We start from the raw sequence: 20233 nt of genomic DNA, 5'->3' as shown, positions 1-20233 counted from the left end.
AGAATGCCTCCCCCTCACAGGCTCTAGGAAGCTCAATGAACTCTGAAGTTCCTCCTCCATTCTGCACCCACTCCTTGAGGCTGAGACCATCAGATGGGCCCAGCACAGTGCAGTCGTTATCTAGTGATGTCCACAGGCCGCACTGCAAGAGAACCCAAGGCTATTTATTACCAATGCTAATTCTCGGGGCCGCATCCAGAGTCACGGAATCCAAAGTCTGGGCGGAAAGCAAAGCTTTGCATCTGTATCAAACTCACTGCCCAGGAACGGTGAAACACAGGCAGACACGCAGACACGCAGGGCCTTGTGCCTCAAGACACCTGTTTATTGGGGACATGACTCTTCAACAGGGGTGACAGGAATCGTACCAAAAATAGCAACGTCTACAGGGCCCCTGACAGGGCTAGAAGGGTACAGTGCCCCCCACCCCCACCCCTTATACAAAAATAAACTCTCATGCCTATGGACCAGCAGAAACTGGCAGAGTGGCTCCTTATCAGGAGCACATCCTCTACCAGCCCTAGGACCCCGTTCTTTGACCCTCACCTCTGCCACGTCTAAGGCACTGTGACTCCTCTGGGCTGGGTGGGTACTGCTTGCCCACTCTCCTTCACCCACTGCCCACTTTACCTCTTGGTCCACCTTGGGCTGGGATACGGGTCCCACACTGCTCCCTGCTGGCTGCTCTACCCAACTACCTCTAGCACTCCCCGCTCCCGCGGGGTAAGCTTACTACGCTAATCACTCCTAAGAGGGCTCCCTACCGTTCTTGACCCCCAAGACCTGCCTCTCCGGATCTAGACAGCCCTGGGCTGCCCTCCTCTTCTAGTGGAGGACTGGGAGGGGTCTCCCCTGACGGTGCCCGGACATAGGGTGGAGAAGTGTCAGCACGGGGCTGCCGGCGGCCCCGTGCACGACGGCTGTGGTGTACTTGCAGATGCAAGGCCATGAGCTCAGGAGCTCCAGTGGCAAAGGGGCAGAAGAGGCAGCGGTGAAGGGCACCCCCTGACCCGGCCTCACCTCCCGGGCCTGCCCGTAGGGACAGGTCCAGGGGTTCGGCCTCACCACCTCGCCCGTTGCGCAGGGTCCTCCCAGGGCTGGCAGGCTTCCTGCGGGACCCTGGTCCGGTGCTGCTCGAAGTAGGCCGGGTACTTGCAGTGCCCTCTACCCAGGTAGCAGAGGCCTGAGTGGGCTTGGCTCCTGACTGCGGCTGCAGTGAGCCCCGCTGGGAAGGTGGCGGGGGCTCTGGGGGAGGCCCAGGACCCGCACTGCTCCTCTGCTCACGGTGGTGACGCTGAAGGTGATACTTGAGCGAGCCCGACTGGGTACCTGCATAGTCGCAGTGTGGACACTTGTAGGGACGCTCACCTGTAAAGAGTGGGTTAGAGTAGGTCATGGGGTCACTGTCACTCGCACACCTACACTGGTATTTTGCTCAATTTACATACTTCATCCCAAGGACCGGGAGCAAATGCTGACTCCCCACGAGGTGATTTAGATGATCTTTCCAATCTGAAAGGGGGCCAGCATGGCCTCCAGCCTTCTGGTTGCTCTTACCTCTCTTCCCCCTAGACCCTCCCCTATGCAGAATGCCTGGCCTCACCTGTGTGCACGCGAAGATGCACTTTGAGGTGATGCGCCGAGCGGAAAGACTTCCCACAGAAGGGGCAGTCCTTGCCAGTGGCCCCACGGCCCGCTTCAGATCGTGTCCCTCCAACCAGCAGCCCGTTCTCTTCTGCAACACGATAAAAGGAAGTTATAGGGTCTCCCTGCCTTGTCCCGGCCATTATACCCACCATCCTTTGGGCCCAAGAGGAAGGAGGTTTGGGGAAACAGATTTGTTAAAGAGATAATACCCTTAGGAAACCACAAAGTTTCCAGTAGGAGAAAGAGAGGTGCGGGGTGGGGGTGGGGGATAGAAGCCCAGGAGAAATCGAAGCAGGCCTTCTGAAAAGGAGTGTTGGACAAAGTTTCGAGAACCAAATGCCACCGATCCCCAGAGAAAATAGTGTGTACATACCTTGGGTGGCCGTAGATCTTGCCTGGGCCCCCACAGCAGGTGCAGACTGTCCTGACCCCTCACCCGGGTTGGGATGTAGGGAAGTCAGAGAGCCCAGTGACCTGCCTCGGGCCCAGCTCTCCTCTTCCGCCTCCACCACTTCTTCTTCCTCCTCTGGTTCCTCTGTACGGTGTCGCCGGGCCCGGTTGGGCAGAGCCGAAGGCAGTGGGCGGAATCCTCCATAGCTTCGGCCACCTCCAGGGTCAGCACCCTCACCATTGGGTCGTACTTCCCCAGCTCGTACACTCAGGTAGCCTAAGAGGCTCGGGGGCTCTCGGCGCTCAGCCGGAGTGGGTGCTGGGGCCAGGAGGAGCGCAGGGCCCAGTGGCTCATAAGCCAGTAGGCTCAGGTCAGGAGGCTGAGGGGCCCTGGCAGGCGCAGAGCCGGGGCCTGGAGCACGCAAAGGACCCAGCTTGCTGGTGTGCACCTTCATGTGGTTCTTAAGGAACCAGGGCTCCTTGAAGCAGCGACCACATACGGGGCACGCATGATCAAAGGAGGCCTTGTGCTTGCGCATGTGACCCTTGAGAAACCAGGACTGTGTAAAGCTCTGGCCACACACCTGGCAACGGAACTCAGGTGGCGCGGGGGGCTCCTCCGGAGGCGCAGGAGTTGGGGCAGGGTTTGCCTCACGTTCAGGCTCTGGCCTAGGTTCAGGCTCAGGCTCAGGCTCAAGGGCAGATCTGGGTTCTTGCTGGGGTGGAGGCTGGGGTTCAGGTGTAGCAGTAGCCGCCAGGGGGCGCTCGGAAGCCCCGTGGGCCGTCAGACTGTGGTGCAGCAACTCCTCCTCCTGGCTGGAGCCAAAACTGCACAAGCTGCACTTCCAGGGCCTGTGCAGGATATGCAGGTGGCGTTCCCGCTCCGCCGAGGTGCGAAACTTGCCTTTGCAGAAAGGACAACGGAAGGCAGATGAGGAAGGAACCTGAGGGCGCGCCAGGCCCTCTGCGGCAGGGCTGGACTGCATAGCCCCTGAGCTTCTGGCTCTCCCGAGTCGGGCTTCACGAAGCAGGGCGCGTTCCTCCAACTCCAGCAACAGCCGTGCAGCAGGGCTGCGTGGACGCTCCGGCTGGTGCGTTCGGAGATGAGAGCGCAGCAGGGCCCGCTGAGCTGCGCGGTGGCCGCAATGTGGGCACTGGAAGGCTTGGGCGCCCGGATGGGCTCTCAGGTGCAATGCCAGGATGGAATTGAATCGGAAGCGCTTTCCGCACACAGGACAGGGGAAGCGCCGTTCGCCTGCACGAGTCTCAGACCAGCCCACTGCTCCCATCCCAGGAGAGCCAGGTCCTGGGGTCCCGCTGACACCTGGTCCGTTGGAGTAGCGCTGAAGATCCAGCTCGCCGTCGAAGGCTGGTGGGGAAGGCTCTAGGTGGCCGACCAGGATGCGGGGACGTGAGCCCTGTGGGGAAAGAGGCACGTAGAGGACAGGGTGGAAAGGACCGACTTGTAGAAAACGCAAAGGCATCAAGGGCACGAAGAACAAAAGAAGAGTGTGTATGTAGGTTAGGAGGTTGAGGCCGGACCTAGGTACACTGGTGCCTCTCACCTCCAGAAACTGTGGGATGAGTGGAAGTTAGACACGGGGGCCAAATTAATAATAATAACGTGTGTTACAATAATAGGAAGTTTAAAAAAAATTGGAGGCAGGAGAGGGTGTACCGTTGGAGGTACTTTGCAGGTCAAGGAAGAACTTCACTCACCTCCATGGACCCCCTTCACATTCTTTGGTTCTGAGGATTGGAAGGAGGAGGAAGAAAAGCTGCTAATGAAGGCAACAGGTGCGGAGGTGCTAAAACAAGACAGTGATTGGAGGAACGATGAGCCCTGGCTTTCAGCAGTAAAGTCACCCCACTTAGCAGCCTGTATGCTTGAAGCCCATCCCTGCTTTCTACTGTGATCCTGAGGTATCACATGCTTCCTACTTGCTATATCAAAACTTGCATCCCTTGATCTGCCAACTTGTATGATGAATCCAGACTTCCTCCCCCAAATGATGTTTTCAACACCTAGTCCAGAACCAACATCACTACACACACGCACGCGCACACGCACACGCACACGCACACAATGTGGGAGGGCATCATAGTATACCCCTCTTCCACTCGCGTTGGGCTGTGCCCCTGGATAAACAAATGTGGAGAGCTAGCCATACTCCTGTTATCCAAACGGTACTAGCTCCTCTCAGACCCAGGGCCAGCCAGCCAGAATCCCTCCAGGTTCCTCCTCCTCGCTTCTGCCGGCACCCAGTCTTCTGGTCTTTCCTCCTCCCCCTCCCCCTTCCTGGATTCCTGATCCATTCATTTCCATTCATTACAGAGACTCATTCATGCATGGGAGAGAAACACCTCCCAGCAGCAGAGTCTGGAGACAGAGGGGGAGGGGCATGAAGGGAGAGCCAGCTACAGAGGGAATGAAGAGTTGGGGGAGGCCTGGAAGTTAAGGGGCACTACCGGCCTAGGGAAGGGGTTAAAAACTGCAAATCCCATTTAGGTTTCACCCCGTTTCAAACCTTGGAGCCTGTGGTTTGACGGGGCATCTCAGCCCCTTTGTCCAGAGCTGTTCCGAAGCTGGCTTTCCTCCTCTCTGCAGGGGAGAGGCTTCCTCACACAAGAGGAGGATTACACTGGCTCTGAGCTCAAGAGGCTGGAGTGAGGGATGGGGGGCGGGGCCTTGCCATCTGCACAGATAGGGGATCCACACAAGCTCTGAGCAGGAAGGGGTTAAAATTCTCCATCTAAAATTCCCTGTCCCTGACAAGCGCTGCACGGGGCTGAGAAGAAGAGAGTTGAGGAAGAGGATGGTAATGGAGGTTTTCCCGCTGTTTAACTGCTGGCAAGGTCATGGAATTCAGGCTTCAGTGGATGGATGACCAGAAGTCATTCTATCCACCTTCCTTCTTCCATATTGAACTGTATCTTTTCAGGCTAGATGAACTTGGGCCTAGCTTCTTTTTTTTTAAACCTCAGACATAATACTCGATAAAGAACTTCCTTACAATGAGAATTATGAAACTGAAATGGGTTACTAAGAAAAACAAAGAGGACTCAAGCTTTACTTTACTTACAAATTTTTAACTGAAGAGAACTGGGCCAGGAGTTAGCCCTGCTTATCAGCAAAGAAAAAACTGGGGATCCAAAGCTTCTTTAATTTTCAATATTTAGTGGATGTAGCAAGACTTTATGCAGGGGCAAACAAACACCTGTCACACGCAGAATCTGACTTTTAAGTATAAATTAGCAAGATGTCCTGTTCAAACATCAGTAGAAAACCACTGCCACTTAATGTGTGTGTTTTTATGGGTCCAAACTCAGGCACCCTTTCCTAGCTTGGGGGTCTTCCAAATAAGACTGTTACTGGGCCCAACAGCCTGGGCAGGCTCACTGACAAGTGCATAAAGGTGAGTTCGAATAGAAGAACTAAGGAGTGCTGGGATTGCAAGCCTAGGCCTTCAGTAATCCGTCTGTGAAATGAGTTATACTGAATTTACACTTATAGTTTCTGCCAACATGAAGTTGTGTGCTTTTAAGTCACGGGGCTCTTCTGGCCCCCAAGAGATGCTAAAACAAATGGCCATTCCTTCAGTACCATGGAGAGTGCAGTGGGCTACTAGAGATGGCCCTCTGGCTACCTTAGTACCACAGATAGAGCTAGGAAGTGCTAGAGAGGCCACGTAGGCCATTTTAGCACCAGCGAGGACAGAAACTAGTGGATTACAGTGTGTGTGTGTGTGTGTGTGTGTGTGTGTATTCATTCATATATCTACATATATGTAGATATATGAATGAATGAAACCATGTCAGGAGTGGAGGGATATCCACCAGAGGAATTATTGTGGCCTTTTATTGAAAATAGAAAATGCACACACCTAGAAAAAATTTAATTAGCTATACAGAATGTCATAACAGTTACAGTTTGTACATCCTGGAATGGGTTACTGAGGCATCGTATTTGAGTCCATCACATTCTGTTGCTTTCCTGGGGATTCCCGGAACATCCTGGTGTACAGCCAATCTGGTATATTCAGAGGAAGCAGATGGCTGGGAGGGGTGTGTGTGTGAATACTGCATGGTCATAGCTGACTAACCTATGGGCACATATTCTGATTCTGAGAAGATTCTAGGGCCTCTAAAACTGCCTGTAAAACACTAAGCAAAGCATGTCACAGGAGAATGGCCTAATATCTGAGGCAAAGAGAGGAGAAAAAGGCCAGGCTTCCTCACCCAAACAAGAACCCCCACACTTCTGCATGTAGCAGTTTCCAGGGCGGAAAGCACAGACACAGAAGAAGGCACAAATTGAAGACGAATTTCTCCTCAGGGGAAATTCCCCAGAAGGTGGCCTAAAATCAGTAAAATCCACCGAGACCTCTTAGGCCCAGTCAAGATGGCTTCCGTCATCCCTACATCAAACCAGGTCTCAGGCACCAGAGCTCATAAATCGTTCTGAATAAGACAAAGTACCGACAGAGACGGAGTCTGTGACCTGGTTTGGAACCTAAGTCAGACATGTATTGTCTGTGGACGGTCCTCACATTTTTCTATACTCAAGGCTTAAACACCGCCCCGGAGCCTTGGCCAGAAAGTGGCACTGACCTACTTTCCACACGCAGTGGGAATCAGGGGTTATCTTGTTCCTGTTTGTATTTTGCAGGGATACAGGACCAGCGTTACAAATTAGAAATATTTCCAAAGCAACAGGCCAATTACTTTTGCATACTAGGAATGCTGTTGCAGAAGTGTGGACCACCAAATCTTACCAAGGATGAATGAACGGATGGTGAAAAGACTCACAGAAGAATTCACTAAATAAAGGATCAAGAACACAGCCCCTCCCCACCCCAAATCTTGTGATTTTTTTTTTTTAAGGTCAAGTATTCAGTAGCAAAAGATCAGGGTCTCTGGGGCCTAGCAGTAATTAGGCCTCTGTCTCTGGTCATCCCCAACACATGATTTTCCCCCCTCTCCTTGGCAATCTCCCCTCTCCTAAATCAGCTAAGAAATATGAACCACAGCGCTAGATGAAAGCAAATGGAAATTAGACAGTTCAGAGTCAAGACCCCCTGGAGAACACATATATGAGAACAACTCACTTGTAAGGTCTCTCTACGCCTCTCTGAACCTCGCCGTTCTGAGAGCTGTTTCAGATCCACACTACACTGAACCTGGACACCTTTTAGAATGCGTTCTTGGGAAAGGACTGGGGGGTGGAGGTGGGGGCCCAACATGAAATTTCAGTCATCATTGGCCCCCAAATAACTGAAGAGGTGAGAGGGAGGGACGACCACGCGTGCGCGCGCGCGCGCACACACACACACACACACACACACACACACACACACACACACACACACACTCTTATCCTAGACCCATGTTCTAGCATGTCCTAACTTGACCCCATTCTGAAAGTTCTGAGGAGCCTGCGATTGGGGGGTAAAGAGGACTAGAGCTGGCCCTAAAAAAAAGTCAGTGTTAGTGCCTGCATGAGCCTCAGTTCTCAGGCTGGGAGGTGGGTGAGAGACCTTCTGGGAAAACACCCCTCTTAAAAACCGGTAGGCAAGCAGAGCAGGCCCTGTGATCTCACACGAGGGACTCCACCAGCACACCTCACACTCAACCCGTGGAAAATAATCCAGGAGGATAATGGGGGCAGGGTTGGGAGATAGGGAGGCCAGAGCTCAGCTACCCCGGGCCAGGAGAACAAAAGCAGAGTTACAGCCGCCTCCGCGGCTGCCGCGGGCCGAGCTCTTTGTGACACTTTGTTTGGGACACAGAGAGAAGCACCCCCATCCTCTCCCCTCCCCCCCAGCCCTGCCTGGTCCCCGAGAGTTAGGGCTCCTTCCCCCAACCCCACCCCGCTGCACCTGGGCTGGGGGCGCACCTCCACTGTGTTCTCAGCTTTCCCACCGCGCACCCCCAGGCCCCCTGCACCCCAGGCCGCGGCGCCCGGCCTCACGGCCCCTACAAAGCCGCGCGCCCCGCCCGCGCCGCTCCCCTCCCCTCCGTGAGGGGCTCCGGCTCCCCACCTGGCCCCCCCCCGGACCCCCCAACTCTCACGCCCGCCCCTGCCGCCCCACCCCGCCCCCGAAGCGGCGGGCGAAGTTTGCCAGGGCCGCGCGGCCTCCCTCCCCCCCCCGCCCCTGCACCTGCTCCGCGCGCCCCCTCCGGGAGGGGGGAGGGGAGGGCGGCGGGGGGGGCGGGGGAGCAACTACTCACGAGCCCCGGCGGGGCGGCGGCGCGGGCGGCGGCGGCGGCGGGCCGGCGGCGCGGGCGTCAGCGTTACGTGGGGCCGGGGAGATGCGCCGGGCCCCGGCCCCCGCCCCGGCCCGGCCCCGCCCCTCCCCGGCCCTCCGCCCCGGCCCGGCCCGCATTGTGTGCGGCGGGAGGCGGCCCGGCCATTAGCATGCAGGGGGGCGGCGCGGCGGGCAACGCGCTCGGGCTCCGGGGGGGGACCCCCAGGAGCGGCAAGAGGTGGCCGCCAGGGGGTGCGGGCCTTGGGGGGCCGGGGGCGTCGCGCGAGGAGGAGGGGGCGGGGGTGGGGCGCGCAGACCGTTCCTCGAGGGGACTGGAGGAGATTGTGAAAGGTCATCTTGTCCTTCCCCCAGCCTCCAAGCAGGCTGCCCCTCCCACCCTAGACCCGGACATACCAGGGAAGGAGTTGGCTCTGCCGCTGCTTCTGCCCCAACATGCACAGGCTCGGGAAGTTCTTCCTGGGGTTTTATCTCAAAGCCTCTCCCTTACAATTTGTCTCTCTTTTGGGAGAGGAGGAGGGGCGATTATAGAGATAGTTAATGTCTGCCGTACAAGAAACATTATTAAAGTTACTCTTCCGCCTTTGCCGTTCTTGATAAACACTTCTCGCTCCTGCTTCACGAATTCTTATTTTCCGTTCTTTAAGATACTTTAATGGCTCTTCAATGCAACAATATTTACTGAGTGCTTACCAAGCACCCGGCGCTGTGCTCAACACTGGGGGTATGCAGAGAGGAGGGGGATCTGTTACTTTCTCTCGACACGATTATAGCCCAAACAGTAGTTGCACACTCCTAAGTGGCATACTCAGATTTAGTCAATATTTACCCGATGATTGTTCACGTATTTAGCAGCATGAGATCTTTCCAGTAATCCTCTAATATAAGCTCCATTTACAGAAAAAGGAGGATCAACGTCTCTCCTTCCACTGACCTGCAAATTCAGGGGTCCTCATCACAAGGCCTATATCTCAACCTTGCCATTAAAATAAAGTCAACTCTCGTGGTGACTGAGAGGAAGCAGGCACAAACAATTTGTCTGGTTCCCTTTAAACTTCGATTCCCGGGGCCCAGGAAATCAGCATGGATACAGTGCTCCAGTGATGTTGGCTCAGCAGTGAGTAGGGCAGAAGTGGCTCATGAGGAAAGCTTCTTCCCTTCCTCCTGCGCCTCAACTCCCAAGGATCTTCCGGCTCCGTTTCTTTTATTTACGGTGGTTATAAATAATAATGGCCACCTCCTTATGTGGTGTGTACTGGGCTAGGCTAATTCGTTGCGTTCTCCCTTCATGCTCAAGGCAACCCTTGAAATCGGTATTGTTAATTTCCCTTTACAGATAAGGAAACAGATTAAGTAACTGACTGGGGTCAGCCAGATAGATCAGGGACGCGCACAGGTAGTATCATCTCGAGACCTCAGGCCCTTTCTTATATTTGCTCTGTAAAGTACACATTCAGGCCAGCTGGCTCTTTCTTAAATGTGGAAATAAATGTTCTCACCTTCGCTTCTGAGTAAGCCCTGTGGTAATATGGACAGCACATCTGTATGACCTCAGCACCCTACTCACCCTGGAGTCAACCTCCCTTCCGGGGCATACATATTGTTGTTAGTTCTGGTTATCAGGGAATGAAATGGAGCTCAATTAGGTAAAATAATGTAGCCAGGGTCATAGATCTGAAAAGGTGACAGAACCAAGATTCTAGACCAGGTTTATGGGGATCTTTTTTTTATCTCAAAAATATTGTTGGTATAGTATCCTTTTAACACTAGCACCTAGGTATTGGTCTTCACTGGGTCAGAAACAATCCCCAGTATACAAGACTTTCCCTCCATGTAATCAACTAGTCAAAGTCCAGTTCTGGGTGGCGGGGGGTGATCCTTCAAGAAAGAAAAGCCTGGTGATTTAGCTCAGTGGTGGGTGCTTGCCTAGCATTCACAGAGCCCTGGGATGGATCCCTAGGGTCACCCTTAGAAAAAGAGGTGAGGGGAAGAAACTGCCCAGAAAAGCCAGGGGAGGGGGGATGAAAACTGGCCTGGGAGCAGGGTTCCCAGTGGAGCAATCCAGACAGCAACACAGAATCTCACTAGGGCAGAGTGAGTAATTTGAGGAGGAAGCCAAAGAACAAAGACTGAATGGAAAGAAGGGGAGATAGAGGTCTAGGATGATTTTGTCCATAGCGATGAAGTAAGAGAACCCTGAAGAAGGGTAGAATAGGGTAATAGGAAGTGGAAATACTGAGGCAAGCTGAGTGGCCAGTGGAGTGAGCCGAGATGTCTACGTAAAGCAACTCCCTGGATCTTTAGGCCCTCATGGTGACCTTTGCCCCACCACACCTCAGCTCTCTGACAGAGTATGTGCCAGGAAAGGACTGTCTGCTCTGAGCTACCGGGCCCCTAAGGAATACTGTGAGCCCGCTGAGTTCCAACCCATTGGAGTGACTGCTTCAGAGTAGGTAGGTGTAAGGTTTCTGGGCCTCAACCCTGAATTAGGAGTGGGCAGAGGGGTCAATGAAAGAGATGTTGTGTGTCCCCCTTTCCTGAAAAGTCCCACAATGAGTTTTTCCAATCCAGGAAATACCCGTTACAGCCAAGTGAGCGATGGATCAAAATGTTGATGAGCCAAGGCAGGAGGAACCCAGCCTTCGCCTGGAAAAACTACAACACTGGGCAAAACGCAGGCACAGTGGACATCTACTGGTGCTGGCGGTGAGGCCGGGTTGCCCCACTTCAGGTTTTAGCTGACTGGACACAGTTCAACTCCACTCATGTTCAGTGAGCACATACCATGCACCAGAAACTGTGATGGGGATGGGGGTTGGTGGGAGGCCGGGAGAAATGTACAAATTAACAAAGCAAACCCCTTCATTTCCAAGTAGCCTGCCTCTTTACCTTTGGGGAAAACGTGAAGGTAAGTGAACTATAAAAATGAGACAGAAAGAAAAAAAAGCGGCATCTAGTTTTTGAATTTCACTTTTTAAACTGCCCCAGCCTGGGTACTTTCCTCTACCGTGCATTTATCTCCATTAATGATATCTAAATGATGAAAGTCTCCGATAGTCCCCTCTAACTGCCCTGCTCTGGCCTCCAGGTGAGCCAACTATGGCTGGCAATAGCTGTGGTCCCCTTTACTCTCTCGGTTTCCTGCTTGAACTCTGCCTGTCACCTGGCCACAGCGCTGCCACTTTGGCCTGGTGCCTCGGTAAGACCCACCATAAGGAAGGGTGAAAGGAAGGGCCTGGGGACCCCTCTCTAAGAAAACTAGGGTTCAGCAAGCCCTCCTAACCATTTAGGGTCTCCTCACTGGCATCGTTACCCTTGAATTTCGAAGAGCACCTTGCATCTGGAAGGTGAGAGAAGATAATGCAGGCCTGTCCTCCCATTCTCCCAGTACACAAGCAAACACACACATACACACACACTCATGCCCCTCAACCCCAAAAGTGATTTAACCTCTCAGCTGTCTGTCCCTGACTGAAGCAAGAAAGTGAGAATGTTAGAAAGCTTATGAACCTGCTTGAAGGCAGGAAAAGAGGAGCAGAAATCTGTTAGTTGTTTGTTCATTTTGTGTGTGCATGGTGCTGGGGACTGAACCCATCAACACAATAGGCAAACACTAGCCCTGGGCTAAAGCTTCAGTCCCACCCCCATAAGTTGCTCAGGATGGTCTTGAACATATCCTATAGCCCAATCAGGCCTTGAACTTTTGATCCTCCGGCCTGGGCCTCCCAAGTGTCAGGGACTACAGGCCTACATGAGTCCTGTGTCTGAGTTCTGTTTTCAGCTAGGGTGTAGGTGGAGTTTGAGTTTGCAGTGGGTCTCCCAAGCCGGTCAGGGCTGAGCTGGCTCACTGGTAGGTGCGGGCCATGATGATATCCAACACCTTGAACCTGATCTTGGGCTTCATCGCGGTGGTGATGGAGGTGATCAAGACAGCCTTGGGGACTGCCTCTGCTGACTCCTCCCAGGTACAGGTAAATGAAGGAGAAAGGGCAGAAGAAAATAAGGGCTGAACCCAGAAAAGCATCCTCACCCTGCTACCTGCAGTCGACAGGGTTGCTGGTGCTAGAGCTCAGCGCCGAGGCCTTCACCCTAGGGGGAGTGCTGTTCTCAACATACGCCCTATTCTTGCTGAGCCAGAGGAAGCCTGGATCCTTCAAGAAGTCAAGGCTGCAGTACCAGGAGCTACAGGAGGTAGGGGTGCAGGGAGAAAAGCATGAAGCAGCTAGCTTCCAGCTAACTTTTCATCCGGCTGGCCTAGTCTGTGCATTTACGGGCCAAGAGTGGCGCAGTAAGGAAATGAAGGGTTGAAACTGATTGGCTTTCTGGCGTTGGACGTTAGTTCCCTAATGAGGTTTGTGAAGGAATTGGGTATTTAATGACTGGAGCTACACCGTGCATAAACATTAGGAAGCTGCCATAATGTATCATTGCAAAGACTGGAAAAACTGGAAGGGACTTGCTTCTACCCAGGGTTTCCCCTTTGCTGACCCTAAAATTTGCTCACATCTGTTTTCAGGGTCTCTCTGAGGTGGAGGAGGTTTCTGGTTTGGAGAATGATCCCGTGGTGGCTAGCACAGGAAATAGAACGGAGGAGTGAGTGGGAAAGACAGGTGCCACTGTCCTCCTACGCCAAGGGGAGTATCTCCAGGCACTTCTGCATCGTGCACCTCTCTTGGACTATAACTGGACTCCCCCAAGATGTGCATGAAGCCCAAAGGAGTGTCCTCAGTTTCCCCTCAAACCAGGCCCATTTCTCTTCTCTTCCCCATTAGAGGAAGATAATCTCTGGACTAGAGACCTCCCTCACCTCACTCCTTGTCAAGCAGCTTCCTTCCTTGCATTCTTCGCCTTCTTCCTCCCTGCCTCTCCATCCAGCTTCACATCTGCCTCATCTCACTGTTCACCTTTCACAATCCCATCCACTCCAAGCCCGGCTGCTGCACCAGCCAACCCAGATTCTGCGTCGGTTGTGCTCCAGGTCTCCCTTGGATCCGGGTCCTGCCTAATTTACCAGACTACAAATCCCAGGATGCCCCGCTACCCCGTGACCTACTGCAAAATAAAGAGCCTTCCCTCGGCGGTGGGGGCGCTGTGCATCTGCTGAGTGACGCCAGGCGCTGGGAGCAGGGCCTAGCCGAGTTTCCCCGGACGCGACCACTGGCCCCGCGTGCGGGGAGGCACCGAGAGGGCCGTCGCGCACAGAGGCGCCGCCACCGCGGCCAGGCCACCGCCACCGGCTGCGGGTCTCTAGCCCTCTTGCCTGCAGCTTCGGGTACTGGCAAAGGCTGGGGGTCGGCGCCTGGCCAAGCCGCGCTTCCCCAGGTGCTGCCGCCGCGCCCCTCGCGCGAGTGCCCAGGTTCAGAGTCCTGAGACTTGGAGCGCGCGCGAGAAGGGGGTTGGAGATGATGAGTCAGAGGCGCCGGCCCTCCTCGCCCCCTCCCCCCTGGGCCGGGCGCTGGAGAGGACAGGCTGGCTGGGCAGGCGGGGGTACCGACCTAAGACTTTCCCGCCTCTAGCGAGCACGCTGGTGGACCCAGCCCGCGTGGCCGCCACCCTTCCCAAGGCGGGAGCAGGACTGCGCAGGCTCAGCCTTTCGGCCGCCCTCGGCGGGCCTTTGATCCCTGCAGCGGTAATGGTCGCTGAAGCTCTTTTTTGTACTGTGCCCACACCACTTATGACCTCTGCAAGTGTACAAAGATGATAGACTCGGGTGGTTTGGGGGAAAAGCCCAGGAAAACGGTGGATCCCAATAGCACCAGGGGGCAGCTTAGTGGCTGCTGAAAAGTAGAGATTGACTAGGCCTAAGAGAACTCACCCCAAATTCACATAGTGCCCGGGATGGGTGTTCGCCTCACATCATTTTTGTTCCCACTTGAGAAGGCTTCTTTTCCCTAGAGAATGCTGCTTCTCCGGGCTCAGGCAAGCCCAGGTACCAGTGAAGTTAGAGCGCAGCCTGGCTGGCTTGCCTTGACATTGCAGTGGCGCCAGCTGCAGATCCTTTCTGTTTGTGACACCTTGGGAGTGGTAATAGTCGCCCTATGACAAAGTTACGTGTGAGTATTAGTGGGTGGAGACAGTTCTGGGATCAGGCTCTGGAATGGAGAGAACGCAATCTGGGCCTCCTCCATTTCTTCTCTCCCCCAATCAAACTGCAGGAATAGTGAAGGGCTCATGTGTGAAGGGCTCTGAGAAGAGAATATTTTTCTTCAAAGTCAGGACCTAGTGGCCAAAGAAACTATAGGGGGAAACCAGCAATTAGCTGTCTTCCAGCTTTTACCGCTGTAATCGGAAACCTGGATATTGCATTCTGCATCTTAAGAGAAACGCAACGACCGAATAAATGAGTCTCTTTAACAGTGCTGAACACTCAGGGCCAAAACCTCTGGTTTTATTTCTCATTACTTTGTGTCCAGAATAACCAGCAAGGGGCTTTGTTCGTTGTAAATAAGATCCCCAAGATGCTGAGGTTCGAATTTTTTTTTTTCCTTTGTTTTCTAAAAGACGGGATCTCACAATGTACCTTTGCCTGCCTGGAACTCGCCATGTAGGTCAGGCCCATGATCCACGTGTTTGTGAGTGAGTACTGGAGTTAAAGGCATGTGCCACCCACCGTGCTTGACCAAGCCTTACCTTGTGTCACCATGAAGTTTGCCTCCCGCGCAACATCGTGAACTAAGCATGAAGAATTGTTATGAATTCTGCGGTGCTCTTCCCCAAATGGATACATGTTAACTTCCATCACAAATCAGTGGTTAAATTAAGTCATAACAGCCGCACTTAGTTTCATGGGAAAGATAATATGGGGGGAGGGGAGACGGGGAAGCGGCAATGGTTTAAGGGAAAGGTTAGGAATTTGTGGAGAATCTTGAATTGCTCCGTAGTTGGAATTCGTCGGTTCGCGAACATCCCCCATTTCTACTTGTTTAGTTCAGTGAACTTCCCTGTGAAATTCTTAATCGGAGAAAAACCACACCCAGTGTCAGGAAACCTAGATTCTGGTTCTGTTGCTTGAGCACATAAACTTTGAACTACACTTGCTTCACATAGCCATTAAACCCGATTTCTCCTGATTTTCTTACTGAACCGTAAGGCTAAAATAGAGTCACGAAAAAGTACTCTTAAAATTACGAGGTGCTTGAGAGGTTGAAAATGAATTGTCTAAGAAGAACACTCTGATTTTAAAAGTATTAATAATGAATTTTGTTTTAATTCAAGGGTCAGATTCAGCCAATAGTTCGGTAGACTGAAGTGTCAGGTTCTGCATTATGCAAATATATGTCAGAACTTTGGGTTGAATCCCAGCTCTTGGGAGGCAGAGGCAGGAGGATTACTGGGAGTTCAAGGCCAGCCTGGTCTACAGAGCTAGTTCTAGGACTGGGGCTACACGGGAAAACTCTGTTTTGAAAACCAAAAATCAGGGGCTGGAGAGATGGCTCAGTGGTAAGAGCACTGACTGCTCTTCCAAAGGTTGTGAGTTCAACTCCCAGCAACCACATGATGGCTCACAGCCATCTGTAATGGGATCTGATGCCCTCTTCTGGTGTGTCTGAAGACAGCTATAGTGTACTCATATGCATAAAATAAATAAATCTTAAAAAAAAAACCAAAACAAAACAAAACAAAAAAGCAACTAGAAGAATTTGGGGTTTGGGGTATAGAGTATGGTCTATGTAGTTCTTGTGAAAAGAAATGTGTTGGAGGGACTAAACATGAAGTTATCCCTCTAGACACTGCTTTCCAGGAAAGGGTCATTTTGCCTGCTAGGGATAATTTGCAATACCGGAAGAGAGTTTTGATGATCAGCGGTAGTGGGGTTGGTAAGGGAATGTGGAAAGGCAGGTGCATTAGCATTAAATCAGGAAATTGCTATGAGAACTCCTCCTCTGGCCATTACCTTTTGCCTGCTACAAGCCAAAACTGAGTCTTACCTGTTTCTCATGACTACCCTCTCTACACTGACTGGCCAGAGTCCTTGGCCGCTCTAGAATTCTGCATTGCTACCATGCTTCTAGTGACCACTCCATCTGACCCATTCTGCACCAATCTGGCAGCCTCTATGGAGGTCACCCATTTTATTTCAATTAGACCTTAACAAAAAGAGATTGTGACAAGGCTCCTGCTGACGTCAGTTTTTAAAGGTCACGACCCCCTCTATTCTCTTGGAAAAGACAGTTCACGTTGGGTGGCTTCCTATGCAGCTTAAGCCTGTGAGAGTTGGGGCGGGGAAAACCCATTCTGGTGAATTTTAATCTCGTTTCTTTGAAATTCAGTCATTTATTCTGACTTTGAATACAACTGACGATATTTCCCAAGTGAATTCTCTTCCGTTTCTCGACCTGCTTTTTTGGCTCGGGGTTTAAGTCTCAGGCTGAGTCCTCTGCTGCCACCTCGTGGCCTCTTGTTGCCCCGGTTGAGGTATCACAAAAGTCTTCTAGAAATGGCACTAGAGACTGGCTTGGTTAGAGCAAAGAATCTACCGCTCCACTTTGTGAAGCCCCGCCCCCCACCGAATGCGTCACTGAGCATCCGGGAAACCTGGCCTTGATAGAGGGCGGTACAGGAGCCACTAGACCCCATTGGGCCTCTCCAGTCTGTTATACATTCCTGGCTAGGAGCCATCAGATCAGTAAACCCGTGTGCCCAGCAGCAACGGGAGGTGGACCTGCCTGTTTGGCCTAATTAATTCGCCTAGAACTAGGATTCTCCTCTTAGTGAGAAATCATCCGTGTGGTGTCTGGTGTCATTTTCTTGTCTAGGCTTGCTTATTGTTGCTCTATATCGTGACCTCTATCTGGACTGCCCCAACTACTGCAGATTCCACATCCAGTTGATGTGCCGAGCGATATGGCAGTGGTGTGGTCTATAGTGCCAGTTAATACAAAGGGGTCTGCAAACTAGTGATTAAGGTCTATCACCAGAGGACTGGGGGGGGGGGGTTGCTCTAAGCTGGACTGCAGGACGATTGTGCAGTGACTTGGTTTCTGAGGGCGGGAAAGCATTTTCAGTTGGTGCTTATATAATGATATTCATATCACATCTGTATTTAAAAAAAAATTGTCACTGGCTCAAAACTCAATCTGAAGACCAGGCTGTCCTCAAATTCACAGTGATCATCCCGTCTCTGTCTCCTGAGTGCCAGAATTATAGGTGTGCCCCGTCACATGTACTTAGTAATTTTTTTCAAGATGTTTTCCCACTATAGTATTACTGGCTGACCTGGAACTCTGTATATAGACCAAGCTGCCCTCAAACTCACAGAAATCCGCCTGTCCGTTCTGCAAGAGCTGCAAGGGCTCTTAACCTCTAACCAGCTCTCCAGTCCCTTGTAATATATACATATACATATATACATATATATATATATATATACATTGATACGTGTAAATTATGTATTTTTACATTTTTAAATTTATTTATTTCATATGTATGACTGTTTTGCCTATGTGTACCATGCCTGTGCCTGGTGCCTGAGGTCAGAAGAGTCCTTCAGATCCCTTGGAACTGGAATTATGGATGTTTGTGAGCGACTTTGTGGATGATCGTGGGAACAGAACTAAATCCGGCTCCTCTGAGGGAGCATCGAGTTCTCTTAGCTGCTGAGTCATCTCTCCAGTTTGATATGTTTTAGTTGATACACCCATACTCTCTAATCTGAATGAATGACCCCGGGCAGGATTATAATGTAAGATGGCTGGGATTCCAAAAACAGAGTTTCTCATGGATTAGGGTTTCGTTGCTGTGAAGAGACATCATGACCAAGGCAGTCCTTATAAAAGAAAACATGTAATTGGGGCTGGCTTATGGACGTGGAGGTTTGATCCACTATTATCATGCTGGGAAGCATGACGTCATCCAGGCAAACATGGTATTGGAAAAGGAGCTGAGAGTTCTACGCCTTGATTTTTATTCACACTGGGTGTCGCTTGAGCATTTAAGACCTCAAAGCCCACCTCCACAATGGGGCAAACGTCCTCTAACAAGGCTATACCTCCTCCAATAAGGTAGCACCTCCTAATAGTGCCACTTCCTATGGCTAAGCCTTCAAACACATGAATCTACGGGCACCATACTTATTCAAACCACCACACTCATTCTGACATTATTGGTATTTGGATCATGTGGGGTTTTATTGTAGAAGACTGCTCCGTCCTGCCCTTCATTCCTGACCTCTAGTTGACCTCCCCACTACTATGACAACCAAAAAATGTTTTCCAAACTTTGCTGGTTAGCCCCCAAAGGAGCAAAATCACTCCACCCTGCCTGGAAATGCAGTGCCCTAGAAGGATAGAAGGAAGATGTCAACATTCTCAAGATCCTTGTATTTGAGAGACAAACAGAAGATCCAAGACAACAAAGGCACATCCAGACGTCTGCACTTCTCTCCCTTGCGTTGCTGCTGTCCCTCCTTCACCTCTTTCAAAGTTTTTTTGAAAGTAAAGCATTCTTTTTTTTTTAAAGATTTATTAATTTATTTTATTTATATGAGTACACTGTAGCTATCCTCAGACACACCAGAAGAGGGCTTCAGATCCCATTATAGATGGTTGTGGGCCACCATGTGGTTGCTGGGAATTGAGCAGTCAGTGCTCTTAATCACTGAGCCATCTCTCCAGCCCTCAAGGTTTTTTTATTTAACATTTTTATTGGTTTTTGTGTATACGTTTTGTACACCTGCTTGAAAATACACCACATGACTGAAATGCACATAGAGAGCAGAAAAGGGAATCTGGTGCCCTAAAACCGGAGTTGTAGACAGTAAAGAGCTGTCATTTGGGTAATGGGAATCGAACATGGGTCCTCTAGAAGAGCAGCCAGTGCTCTTAAGCGCTGTCCAGCTCTCTGGTTCCTGCCTGCCCCCCTTTAGGATTATATATATATTCTGTACTGCATGCCCGCCTACTGCACCTAGAGTCTGGAAGAGGGCACTGCTTCTCCTAGAACTGGAGTTATCCACCATTCCATCCTCTTGTAGGTGCTAATAATCAAACCCAGCTCCTTTGCAAGAGCAGCAAGTGCTCTTAACTGCTGAGCCAGTCCCTCCTCCTGAGTTTTTTTGCAACTTAGTTACCAAGCTCAGTGTTACACACTGTGCCTTCATGTACAATAGCCAAGCACAAGCACATTTTGTAGCATTTTCCTCTTGTGGAAGCTGTGCTTTTCTCTCTTGCGGCATTAAAATTCTAGACCGGTTTCTATGCTTTCACGTTACCAACATAAGTGTGGCCATGCTTAAAAGTCCTTTAGTCCTCCCTCTCATCCAAAAAGTCAAGTTCAACCGTTTTAAAATGGGGCACCGCCTTTTGTGATCTGGCTCCCCCCTAACTTCCTCCGTCGTCGTCTCTTGTGTCCCTTTACCTGCATGTCACAATCTGGTGACTTGAAGAAGGTAACATTAATGTAGAACCTTAAATCATTAAAAAAAAAAAAAAAATCGGGTGCTAGAGAGATAGCTCAGTGGTTAAGAGCATGAATTTCTCTCACAGAGGACCCCTGCTCAGCTCCCAGCACCCACACAGCAACTCACTGGTACTGCGATTATCTCTAGCTTCCAGCTCCAGGGGATCTAGCAATCTCTGGTGGCTCCTGCCCTCACTCATAGGCAGACAAACACACAAACACACAAATGGACTCATAAAAATAAAATTAAAATGTTAAAAAAAATCACACACACACACACCCACACACACACACACCCACACACACACACACACACACACACCAAATACCCCTACCTCATCCTCCCCTCCTGATTAGCCCAGCGATGATGCTGACAACAGAAATGACTTGGCCACAGTCTGAGGTAGGGTCAGGACCATTTGTTGCTTATGTTACTGAGATGTTAAAACAAATTACTGGTGGGAAGTCAAATCATGTCAAAATAGCTGACTCAAACATTCTCACTTTGCATATATGTTTACTTTCCAGCCTTA

At 51.4% G+C, this 20233-nt stretch overlaps 2 protein-coding genes across 10 annotated transcripts; one reads left to right on the top strand and one right to left on the bottom strand.

Moving 5' to 3' along the window:
• Positions 1-303: 303 nt before the first annotated feature.
• Positions 304-14307, bottom strand: Znf219 (zinc finger protein 219). Of its 9 annotated transcripts, none has more exons than XM_032918394.1 (5): positions 14119-14307; positions 3757-3845; positions 2021-3455; positions 1604-1735; positions 304-1368 (listed from the first exon to the last, which is right to left on the bottom strand). In XM_032918394.1, the coding sequence occupies exons 2-5, from the start codon at positions 3760-3762 to the stop codon at positions 761-763; spliced, it is 2181 nt and encodes a 726-aa protein (XP_032774285.1). In that variant the 5' UTR covers positions 3763-3845; positions 14119-14307; the 3' UTR covers positions 304-760. The 9 variants fall into 9 exon arrangements, with proteins under 9 accessions (XP_032774285.1, XP_032774284.1, XP_032774289.1 ...); XM_032918393.1 differs by lacking the exon at positions 14119-14307 and adding an exon at positions 8700-8847; XM_032918398.1 differs by lacking the exon at positions 14119-14307 and adding an exon at positions 8603-8671.
• Tmem253 (transmembrane protein 253) lies at positions 10642-13382 on the top strand. The gene is made up of 6 exons (XM_032918403.1): positions 10642-11009; positions 11392-11502; positions 11594-11650; positions 12158-12268; positions 12348-12494; positions 12820-13382. Exons 1-6 carry the CDS (start codon positions 10902-10904, stop codon positions 12898-12900), a joined length of 615 nt encoding a protein of 204 aa, XP_032774294.1. The 5' UTR covers positions 10642-10901; the 3' UTR covers positions 12901-13382.
• Positions 14308-20233: the final 5926 nt, after the last annotated feature.

This window comes from Rattus rattus, chromosome 12 (genome assembly GCF_011064425.1).
Source record: "Rattus rattus isolate New Zealand chromosome 12, Rrattus_CSIRO_v1, whole genome shotgun sequence".
Taxonomy (NCBI): Eukaryota; Metazoa; Chordata; class Mammalia; order Rodentia; family Muridae; genus Rattus; species Rattus rattus.
This window is presented reverse-complemented; position numbering and strand designations above follow the sequence as displayed.